This window comes from Corythoichthys intestinalis, chromosome 12 (assembly GCF_030265065.1).
Source record: "Corythoichthys intestinalis isolate RoL2023-P3 chromosome 12, ASM3026506v1, whole genome shotgun sequence".
Classification (NCBI taxonomy): Eukaryota; Metazoa; Chordata; class Actinopteri; order Syngnathiformes; family Syngnathidae; genus Corythoichthys; species Corythoichthys intestinalis.
In genome coordinates this window covers 38,507,339-38,519,305 of record NC_080406.1, presented here as the reverse complement: position 1 = coordinate 38,519,305, position 11,967 = coordinate 38,507,339, and the positions used below count along the sequence as shown (strand labels likewise).

The 11,967-nt window shown below is 40.0% G+C and overlaps 1 protein-coding gene across 4 annotated transcripts in view; it reads left to right on the top strand.

Annotated features, from left to right (window-relative positions):
* agpat3 (1-acylglycerol-3-phosphate O-acyltransferase 3) overlaps window positions 1–11,967 on the top strand; it is a 53,548-nt gene that overhangs the window by 25,461 nt on the left and 16,120 nt on the right. For all 4 annotated transcript variants that reach the window (XM_057852078.1, XM_057852079.1, XM_057852080.1 and 1 more), the window contains exons 4-5: window positions 117–286; window positions 369–530. In XM_057852078.1, the coding sequence (XP_057708061.1) occupies window positions 117–286; window positions 369–530 (332 nt within the window). The remainder of the gene's footprint in view (window positions 1–116; window positions 287–368; window positions 531–11,967) is intronic.

The following is an 11,967-nucleotide window of genomic DNA, read 5'->3' as shown; positions in this document are numbered from 1 at the left end:
TTTAAAGGGTTAAATAACGCAAAATAAACTTAAACTTTTTATCTTACCAAACCTATTTTCTGTAACACATTGGATCTGACTTTGTTCATAAATATTACATTATTGTTTCTAAACAGAGCTAGTGATGCTGCTGGAGTGGTGGTCCGGCACAGACTGCACCCTGTACACGGACCAAGCTACGGTGGACAAATTTGGCAAAGAACACGTCATCATTATTCTCAACCACAACTATGAAATCGACTTTCTGTGTGGCTGGACCATGTGTGAAAGATACGGCGTTCTTGGGGTCAGCTGAATTGAAAATATAGCTGTAACTTTCAAAATTTAAACACTCACTAATGACTGACTTTGTGTCCATTTCCTCTTAGAGTTCAAAGGTCCTAGCCAAACATGAGCTGCTGAAGGTTCCTCTAATTGGTTGGACCTGGTACTTCTTAGAAATAGTTTTTTGCAAGAGAAAGTGGGAGGAGGACCGCAAAACTGTTTTCAGTGGACTTAACAGGCTTAAAGACTATCCTGAAAAAATGTGGGTGAGTAAAATACCAAATACTCCAGGGACTTTCATACTTGAATTTGAATATACTTGACTTCTTGTGCATTATCCATTTTTTGATGCTCTTCATTGAAATAAAAAGTTACTTGACAACGGTTAAAAACTTAAAGCAGCAGACGACACCTAGTATTAATTTCCATTTATCCAGTAAAATTTTATTGAATTCCAAATTGTAGGGCTGTTAACCATTAGCTGCAGAAGTGAAAGTGGGCCAGAACGTTGTTCAGATAAAGCATTCGGGGCCGGAACGGGGCGGAATGGTGCTTTGATCACGAAAATATGACCGCAACTGTCAAAACCCGATGTTAAAAAAAAAAAAAAAAATCCTGCCAGGCTGCCACACACGCATCTCATCAGGGGCGGACTGGTAATCTGTGGGTTCTGGAGGATCACAGAACGGCCGGTGCCCTGGACGGCCGGCGGCCGCCACCATTCATTATACATCACTGTTTTTATCACCCCTAGCCTCTGATTATCTACAGTTCGCATCCAATCCGACAGGTGGTACCAATGCGCCTGGCTGTTAGAAGAACAAAGAAAGCACAGAGTAGCCTTCATTGGTTCGTTGTGCAAGCAAAATAGCGACGGGCGTTAATGCAAAATATGGATGGTGGTGGCAAAAAAAGAAAAAGAGCAGGGTGGCGCGGAGAAAGTTAGGGAGAAAAAAATTAAAGAAACTGGAGAGCGAAGCATTAAAATGTCATAAATTGACAAATATTTTCGCAAGCAGCAGTCTGGCTGCAACGGCCACGTCGGGTAACAGGAGGCCAGCCCCCGTCGATGGGAAGAGGGGGAGCGGTAGCCGCTCTCTGACGTGCAGCCGGTGCAGGGAGAGAGAAAAGAAGAGGAAGGGGGCAATGACAAGCTGGTGGAAGTTCCCCAGACAAGCGCAGGGCAAGTAAAAAGGGATGAAGAGGGTCACTTGCTCGGTATACTGGCAATTGTTATCCACCAGGTAGCTACATTTTAAATGAAATAAATGACAATTAAAGGGTTAGCGCCAGTGAGTCCATGTACCCGTTTGCAATCGTGTCAAGTTAGCTAGTCCTACTATCACTCTTCTCAGAAAAAATATTTTAGCTGTAAAACAACGTATGCACACGCAGCAGCAATATTAATTCAGAAGAAATATAACAAAATATTAATAAAATGAATGGTTTCACTTTAAAGTTTAGGTAGTTAAATTGATATGATATATATTTTTAATCATTTATATATCATTTTGTTTTCTGGTTAATACTTTCCAATGAAGGTTATGTATACAGGATTTGTCTTGAAATGTTTATTGTATTTTCATTGAAATGTATTATTTGTATGGCAAGATTAATTATAGCAGGGGTCTCCAAACCGGTCCTCAAGGGCCGCTGTGGGGCATGGTTTTTGTTTCAACCGATCGAGTACCGACAGTTTAACCAATGAAGTTTCTGCTAAAACAAGCAGCACCTGACTGCAATCAACTGATTACACTTTTAAGACACCAGATTGGTGCATAGGTGTTGTCTTGTTTTGTTGGAATGAAATCCTGCGCGCGCTGTGGCCCTATGTGGAATAGTTTGGAGACCACTGAATTATGGCATAAACAATGAAATCATTTTATAGACACAGATATTATAATCCATTGGATACATAAAACTTAAATAGATAAGAAATAAATTATTTCAAATTATTAAATTAATTAAATCATTTCATTTCTTTATTCAGGTTGACCATAGAGCTAGACCAGAAAATGAACCCAACTCTAGTTCAGCCTTGCAGTACTTTGAGCGCCCCAAGTCAGACAGTCACAGTCTAGACACATTTTCTTCAATTTCTCTCAAAGTGCACGAAATTGATGCATTTTACAATAAAATGTTAAAAAAAAAAAAAAAATCACCCCTTGGGGTTGGGGGGCATGCCCCCCAACCCCCCAGGGGGTCTGTGTTTCCCTTCGTATAGTGATTCTTGTGGGCTGGGCTGAGTCAAAGTCCAGGGCTGCTTTTTAGTCCCAGTCCGCCCCTGCATCTCATCTCCAAGAAGAAAACAATCTACCGATGTCTGATAGATTTACTAACAAAAGTGTTAACAACAAACATAAATGTTAAAAAAGTGCTTGGGTGGCGTGATCAGTTTCCAATCCATCGGTATTTTTATTTATTCCACATAACTCTTACTGGTGTCAACAATAATTGATGCGGCGATGCATCCCGATGCGGGGCATGGACGATTCGATTCGATGCGGGCAACAAGCCGAATTGATTCAGCGCATTTTAAAATATATAAGACTAATAGCCTAGATCTTGAGCCCGAACCCCACCCGAATTTCGGGCCGAGTTGGGCCCAAAATGTCAATTATTTACGTTCGGGTCGGTCGGTCGGATCGGGCCGGACTTCTCGCTCACTAACTTTTTTTTTAAATAAATATTTATTTGTATACTAAAACGATGTATGGATGTTAAACTAAGGAATATTTGTTATAAAAATAAATAAATTGGATAAAACAGAGAGATGGCGCTTTGGTAAACCCAAACATGAGCCGCAGCAGAGCCAGTGCATTGTTTGCGCACATGAACGCCGTGGCCCCGCCCTCCTTTTAATCTTCCCCTCGCGCTTTGGCCTCTCCGCGTGTTTGCAACTGCATCCTCTTATTTCCTTTTCGATATAGAGCAGCAAGAGGTGAAAAGCAAACTAAAGACGGGGGGATTGAAAAGGCAAGAATCCACGAGTGGTATGTGGAAAGGATTTAAATCGATATTGGAAGATGCTACAGAAAAACCATGTCGGCCTTGCCGAATGCAACAAATGTGGCGCTTTGCTCTCGTACTAGAGCAGAAAGACTGGCACCTTGACGCTGAGCAGGCATTTTAAAAACTGTACTGGCCTAAAAGATTATATTAGTCAAACATCGTTATTATCATTTCTTTCGAGGGCTGCACCTCTGCGTGCTAAGCAGGACATCGTGGTGTTCCTTTAAATGTTATTATTCATTTTGTTTCAGTGCTCCTTAAAGTGCATGTGACAAGAAAAAGCATGTTTATTTCATAATACATGCGGTATTTTATGCTCTTGAATGATATGGACCGCTTGGATGTGTGTGGAAGCGATCGCTTTATTTATTTAGTGTTTTTAATCCCACGCCATGAAAATGAGTGACTTCCGGCTTCGGTCTTGCATTGAGGATGAGGGCGCTGTGACGTGTACGGTAGGAGGCGTCCTCTTCACTATACAGTAGGGTGGTCCACTACCATAGGGTGAAAATTAAAAGTATGAATTTCTTTGCTCCCTGGGTTGATTCTGTTTCCATTTAGGTAGAAAACAATGTGTGTAAAGTTTGAAGTCAATCAATTAATATTTAGGGGTGGCTCAAGGTCCCTATCTAGCAGGTACCTGGATCCCCCCCAGCGTTCGTCAGAAAACTGGGTATTCGCTGCTCGTAGACGTGTTATCATGCTTGCCAAGCACTCATTGTTGTCCAGATGCTAGAAGAGACTTTGAAGATGTGGGAAATATCTTACGGTGTTGTGATACAACACCCAGAAGGAACTGTAGTTGGTCTTCCTTTGTTGTATGTCGAGCATTAAAATCCTCAATGAGTTTGACCCCTCGCTCTGCCACATCATTGATAACTGGAAGATTTTTTACTTTTGTTAGACCTGCTTTGAATGAAGCATTATGTTTCCAGTCTTCAGGGTTTTCATTCAGGAAGTCGCTGTTGATTTCCAGGTATTTCAGCAACCGGATGGACTTGTGAGTTGCAAAGGATTCAAGTGGTGGAATCACGGCACCTTTCAATTCAACACGTTTTGGGGGATCCTCATCAGCAGACTGATTGCTTTCATCTGATTCTTCAGGGATCATGGCTGTCACTATACACTGCTTTGTCTCGGTTGAAACAGTTTCATCAAACAAGGACAATGCCACAAGTTCCTCTGATACATACCACAGATGATTCTGCAATTTGTCCCTGGCTGCTCTTCCAACACGGTCATTATGATAAGAGTGCAGTTTCCTCAGTGTCTCCAAGTCTGTTCGAGGAGCAACTGCTGCATTGGGGGCAGAAAACCATGCTTCCACATATATGAGGATTGAGAAAATACTCACATCACAAACACATGACTCTTCAGCCTTAGTGAGATGTCTAATTTGACAACGGAACATCCAAATCTTGAGACAATATAACACTTTTGCCATCCATCTGGCATGATGAAAAGCTCCAGGTTTCTTGAAATTGAAATCAGGAACGTTTCCTCCAAGGTAAACAACCACTAACTCTAAGAATTCCTTGTAATCATCTCTGTGATTACCCTGTGCCAACTTGGATTCTGCAAACTCTAGGATACGTTCCCTGTCAGGTTGCAGCACCTCTAAGTCCTCCCCAGTTTGATACTTGGACTTGTCAAGGGATTCCCAGTTCTTTTGGAACCGACGGAATAGTTGGACATCAGGACCTGAGGAAGCTCCTGAGCATGTAGAGAATACTGCACCAAGAATTATTTCATAAATATGATGGCGGCATGCTAAATTAAGGACTGCATGTCCAAGTTTCTGTTCTAGAAGAATGCACGCTCCAGCCCGACGTCCTGTGTTTGATGCAGTTGTATCAAAGCAAAAGCCAGCAACTTTTTCTTCCAAAGACCATTCCTGTAACAGTTCATAAACTGCTGTAGCTTGGTTCTCGCCAGTTCCTGAAGTCAATTTTGGAACACCAAGAAGCTGAGTTTCTCCAGTAGAGACATCTGTAATCAAAACTGGAAGACGGTCAATGAGCTTCGTTGAACAAAGGAGAGATGGCAATAATTTGCCATCCCAATGCACAATGCAAGTTTTCCCTTCAGCTTTGAATGCATTGTGTAGATCCATCCATTGTTGGCGACGGTGTTTTTCTCTGTATCGTTTAGCACTCGAACGGCTGATATTAATCTCCCTGGGAGCATGTCCCAAACTTTTGGCAGTTTCAGCCACTACAAACAGAGCATTCCTATCTGTCATACCTGTCCTATCCAGAGCTGCTGTGAGTTCTGGGGTCCAAACATTCTTTGGTCGACACTGCTTCGTCTGCGGAGCTTCTTTCTTCTGTCTTTGTTCTATATCTAAATCCAAAGTTGATGAAGAGTCCTCTTCATCTAGATCAGTTGTATGTGCTGATGAGGATTCTTCCAATACAACTTGACTTGTAGATGCCTCAGTTTCATCAATGTGTTTTTGTCTGCGCCTCTTCAGCTCATTTTCTCGCTGTTGTGACCTTGCTTCAGTTGCAGCAAGTTTGGTGTCCAATGCACCCATTGAGCCGCGGCGGCCAGGTTCCCGTTGTGCAATTAAGAAGTCTTTGTCTTCTTGAATGCTAATTAATGACATTGCATTAGCATGTGCCACATCAAATAGGTCCTTCCTTGCAATTTTGAATTCTTTCTCATTTGCCTCTTGTTTTCCTCCTCTCCCTTTGTTTTTCTTCAAAAGTTTCCACTGATAGAATAATTTCTTTATTTTTTCTATAATTTTGTCTTTTCTTTGAACAGGAATCCTGGCTTTTTTCCAATAACCTTCTATTTCACTTGTAACTGTAGCTGCACTTTCACTAACACTTTTGTTTTTTGTTATGTGATGATGCAAGAATACACTTAACACTTGTTCTTTACTAGGGAGTTTAGCACCCAGAATCGTATTAGATGTTTCTTCTAGCAAGTAAAAACCGCGTGTTTTAGGCATCTCGAAAGTTTAAAGGATGAAAGATATGAGCATAACAATAGTTTAGGCTTAAACTACAACACTTAGATGCTTGCCCAAGCAATGATGATGCAATATGCACTCTGAGGGAAAATCTCAAACTTGTAGACTGTTGAGCCACCTCTAAATATCATTTGATTAGCTTCTAATTTTGCACACATTGTTTTTTTCCAAAATGGAAACAGAATCCACCCAGGGAGCAAAAAAATTAAAAAATGAGTTTTTATGGACCACCCTACTATACAGCGTACTGTTGTGTATGAGGACGAAGGATTCAGCTGATTTTGCGGATTAATACGTTTATTTTTCGCATCACGCCAGCCAAACGGCTGCAGAAAAATCATTCTGTATGAGGGAGAGGTGTATGCGCCTTTTTGGAGTTTCAAAAGGTTCCCATTCACCGTGGATATTTGCCAAAACAAGCCCGACGACTACTGTGGGACCATTGGACTTACGAGGAAGTGAGTAAACATCTTGTTTAGTATTATGTCAAATATTAATACAGCTATTACAAAGTAAACACTACAGACTTTCTTTAAATAAAGGGCTACTTACGTTTGATCATTGATATCGTGGGGTGGCGTGGCTCAGTGGTAGAGTAATTGTCCCCCAACCTGGAGGTTGTGGGTTCGATTCTTCGCCCTGATGAACTCGTCTAAGTGTCCTTGAGCAAGACACTGAACCCCACGTTGCTCCTGGTGCTGCGTCACCAGTAGGTGGATGGTGAGATAGTGTAAAGCGCTTTGAGCGCCTTGAAAGGTGGAAAAGCGCTATATAAGTGTAACATCATTTACCATTTACCATTGATAGGCATGTAAAAAGCTCTCCTCATGCACATTAGCAGCACGTAAGCTGCACAACAACTGCAGCCACCCTCATCCGGGGAACGAACTGTAAATTGCTCTCCGCCGGGCGGTTTGCCGATCCACGAAAACAATCGACAACCCAGTCGTCATGTCAAATAATCCAGGCTAGTTATGTGTGATTTTCCGCTTGGAAGACTTTGAAACATCACTCTTTTCGGGTTAGCATGTTGGCTAGCTGTCACGCCTTTTGGTTTGTTTACATTCTCCGAAGCCGGGGAAGGGAAATGACATATATGTCCGATTTAGGTGTCATAAAATATCGTTCGGGAGGTGCGACAGTAAAGGTGAAGTCGACAGTTTTGACCATTATGGAATAATTTTGCCATGTCGTCCTGAATAAATGCATTTTTATGATTTCATATTCCATTTAGCACAAGACTGTAATTTATCATGACCATGCCATTTATTTAGCAATTGGGGAAAATATTTGGATAAAAAGAATATCCTGTAAAAATATTGAAGTAAAGAGACAGAAACAATGACATTTTACAGCTCTCTTCGTCGCGTTTTCCTCGTTGTGAATATTTCCCCCTCGACGGGCTGACTGGTCCCTCTCAAGCCATTTATATAGCTATTGGGGAAAAATACTTGAATAAAAAGAAAATCCTATAAAAATATTGGAGAGACTGAAACAATGACATTTTGCGTCTCTCTTCGTCGCGTTTTCCTCGTTCTGAATAATTCCCCCTCAATGGGCTGAATGAATGAGCCCAGTCTACTGCTGACGTCATCCACCTGTTGGGGACGCTAAAGCCCGATAATGGTAGGTGTGGCTAGCCGGCAGATTAAAAGACTAATTTCTCGTCATCTGCGCTAAATTGTTGTATACAGTCGAATCGTCTCAAAATATGATTCTAATTCACATAATAATGCCATTTAAGACTTTTTTTCTCATGTCGTATGCTCTTTAAGGCAAGTTACTCTTTTGTGTGTTCTAATGCGAGTCATTAAAATAAAGAATGTTGTTTAAAAGTATTTTAGTTTATTTTTGTATATGCTGCGGTTCCTCTCATTGCCATAGAGGCATGTAGTGAGCAAAATATCCCACACAGAAATATATTTAACAAACCTTTCCAGCGTTATTTCGTAATGCATCTTACAGTTTTGTTTAACTGGGAGAATTTGTTACAAAAGACGGGCTTTAATTTGTTATCATTATGCACATGGGATCGTCACAAAAAACGCAACCACGCATCACATCCTACAAATAAAACGTAAAATTTCGGGGGGGGGGGGTTTCGGGCTTCGGGCATACAAATAAAAAATGAAATTGAGGGTTTTTTCGGGCTCGAGCCTGCAAGGTAAGTTAATTGCTCGGGCCGGGTCGGGCTTTAATACGCGCGGGCCTGGTCAGGCTGGATTTTTTTTGGCCCGAACTAGGCTCTAATATAAGTACGTTAAAAAATCTTCCCTGTGCAATTCCGGTGATGCAACGGATTTGGTTTTCCCATTTGTATTACTATTCTCATGTTTACCTGTAGAGGAAGCTACTATACATTCAAAGCAATGCAGGGGAGACGAGGAACCCAAATCCGCTTCCTCACCGGAGTAACGTCACAGACATGCGCAGTTGCAATCGAGAGAGCAGAGACGTAGGACATAACATAACAATGGCTGAAGCGGAGAAAGAGGGAGTGCTGGTCTCATTCAAAGCACAAATTAAATGCTGTGATATGTGTTTATGAAGGTATACTAATTTCATTTGACGTCAACCAGGAGTGACACAAGAGCCAATAAAAAGTTGTTTAATGTCTGACCGCTTTTGTTGCCTCATGATTCACGAAAAATATGCTTTGCTTTAGAATTTTAATGCATCCCAGGCTTTAATACATCGCGATGCATTGCCGAATCGAACTTAAACGAATCGTGACCCTCTGAATCGAATCGAATCGTGAACCTCCGAATCGTAATCGAATCGAATCGTGAGGACAGTGCCGATGCACACCTTGTAACTCTCCCCCAGATGCAGTTTAATCTGTCTGACGATGCGCGCAGCAAACCACCCTGGACTCATTTGTCCATTCATTTGGCTAACATACTGACTGATTAGATCATAACATAGATGGTTATCTCTGATTGGTTCAAATGCACGTATTTTCTGGAACTGCAAAAAGAAGACCGATCTTGTTGAAATAATGCGATGAAAAAGGACAATGCAAAAGAAAATTGACCAGATCTTTAAGAGAAAGGAAAGAGTTGAAGAGGCTATATCTTATTTTGTTTTGTTTGGTCTGATGGTGAGGGTCAGAACATCTTCTATGTCAATGTGCACATTGGACTTATTTTTTGTTCATTAATGTTAGGCCACTTATTTCCTTATCATTTCAAAAGTTTGCGTGATCTTCAAAAAATATTCCATATAACTATACATAATGTAAGTCATTTGTACTTATTTTTGTGAATGTATGTTACTTATATCTTCTATCTTCAATTTTAATGTAGATCCTATTTTCTTAAGTAGTTGAAATTTGGGTTTTGCATTAAGATGTGAGGAAATGAGAGGAAAATAAAAAATAGCACATGGGGGGGTTGGTGTTACTGCTGTTTTTGTTAACTTATTTTGCAAATCATTGAAAAATATGAAATATATATCAGTAAAATCTTTATAATAAAATCAGTTTCTCATGTATGCATTGTGAAAGAATGTGTAATGCAGTAGCCTAATGCATGCGTAAAACCATTTTAATTGTGTGTGTGTGTCATAACCAAGGACGTAGGTTTGCATAGGGACAGTAGGGATATAACACTATGAACTTTTAAGTATGCTTAAATATTCGCCACCAACTTTTAAGCAACCTTATTGGCATTATATAACGAGTTCAGGATATAGGTAATTTAGATTGTCTTCCCATATGTTGTAAGGATAGAATTGACCCTACCATTATTAGGCGAATTACTTTCATTATGTTCAGGCTTACATTTACCCCTGTTCACTAGCTGAATGTGCCGGTCCATTTTTTCCCCGTCAAACGCATGTTTGATTGGCTGATGACTAGAACCCCCACATTCACACAATCCTGACAGAAATACATGTCAACATTCTGCCTCCTCCGCCCCTTTGAAGAGGAGGGATGTTAGAAGTTTTTTTCGGCCAGCAGCATCAGCCACTGTAAGTAATGTAAAAAGACATCAATGTTGTGGAGGTGGGGGACACGCCACTAATTTTGCTAGTGAAAGTCTGACCTGCATAAGAATTTGCATAACATTAAACTGTGTGAACTTGCTTACCGGTAAAACTCGAGTAGAACGCTGCTTAGAGAGGTGTCTTCCTGTATGTTTTCTTCTGTTAACGTTAATTCAACTTCATTTTGTGCATTTATTCATTAATTAAAATACATTTTCTGCATCATTTAAAAAAATATATTTTTATTTGCAGCCTATACACATTTTTTAAAATCTCACCCTACCCAATAACACAAAAACACAACCACTGTACATTTCCTTTATATGAGGCAAGCATTTTGAAAAATGACTTCCTCCCATGAAAGTAATTTTAACTTTACATTTTTATGTGGGAACCAGCTATTTTTGAGAAATGTATCTCCCAATTTGTTTGGTCTTATTAATGTCCCTTCCCCAGCAAAAAGTGGACATGCAAGTTATGCTGTGATAGCGTCCTTACCAATGTTGAAACTAGGCATGTGCCGGTATGAGATTTTCACGGTACGATAACCGTGAGCAAAAATACCGCGGTTTCACGGTACCACGGTATTGCAATTATAGCTCCAAAATTTTGAGATGTATGGGTTTAAAAAAAAAAAAAAAAAAAAAAAAATCCATTGAACAGGATTTTTTCAAAACATATTTGCAAATTCGAACATGAATATAATGTGAAAATAAATAAATTAACAAAAAATAACAAATATTATATAAAATTAAAATAAATAGAACCTAGACTATACCCACAGCCACAGCTCAAGTTGCTCAATATTAGAGTAGGAACAAAATAATTGCTATAAAAAGTAAAAACACTTCTAAATAAAATTAAAAATATATACTGTATGACTTTTTTTTTTTGAGGGGGGAAGCTCAAGTGAAGTTTCGCCATTTTCAGCCACTGTGTCAACTCTAGTCTACATGATGCCATGCCTTTGTGTTAAAAAGAACAAACAATTCATAAGTTAATAAGTTAGTTAAAAATGTATAAGTTCGTTTTATAAATTAGTTAAAATGTAAATATTGTTGAGGAAAGGTTTCATCTAAAAAAATTTAAAAAAAAAAAAAAAGGGAGGAGTGAGACCTCCCCTCTCAATTAGCGATCTTTGACGCGATTCTTTTTCTTTCCCCCCTTCATTCAAGCATTTCTCTCACTCAGCGGCTGTGAGACATAAAAGAAGCTGCTCTCCCAGTTTAGCCTAGGCTAACATTCGTCTTTGTAAGTTTTAGTTAGTTTGTATATTGAATTTGAAAGGAAAATGTGTGCTTTGTTTTTGGCGAACTTTTTAATGGTGCTACTGCTATCCTGTTGAACCTAATCACACGTGGAAAAATACAATTGTACAACGTTTTAAATGTATTTATTTGTATATTTCACCACGATTTGAGAGCTCAATAAATTGAAGAAAAGTACGCCTTGTGTTTGGAGGATTTGTTTTTGGGTTTGCTGGCTGTTTAGTGACACTCACGGCAACAAACGGGAAGGGGTGAGCGGTGCCGCACCAAGCCACTTCGGCTGCATTTTGGCACATGAAAAATAGCGAATACCGTACTAAGGTATGACGGAAAATTTTAGTGGTTTTGAAACCGCGACGTTTTCACACCATGGTAAACCGTGAAACCGGTAACCGGCACATGTCTTGTTGAAACCAAACCTACGCCCTTGGGTATAACTGTGCCAAAAGTAGTTTT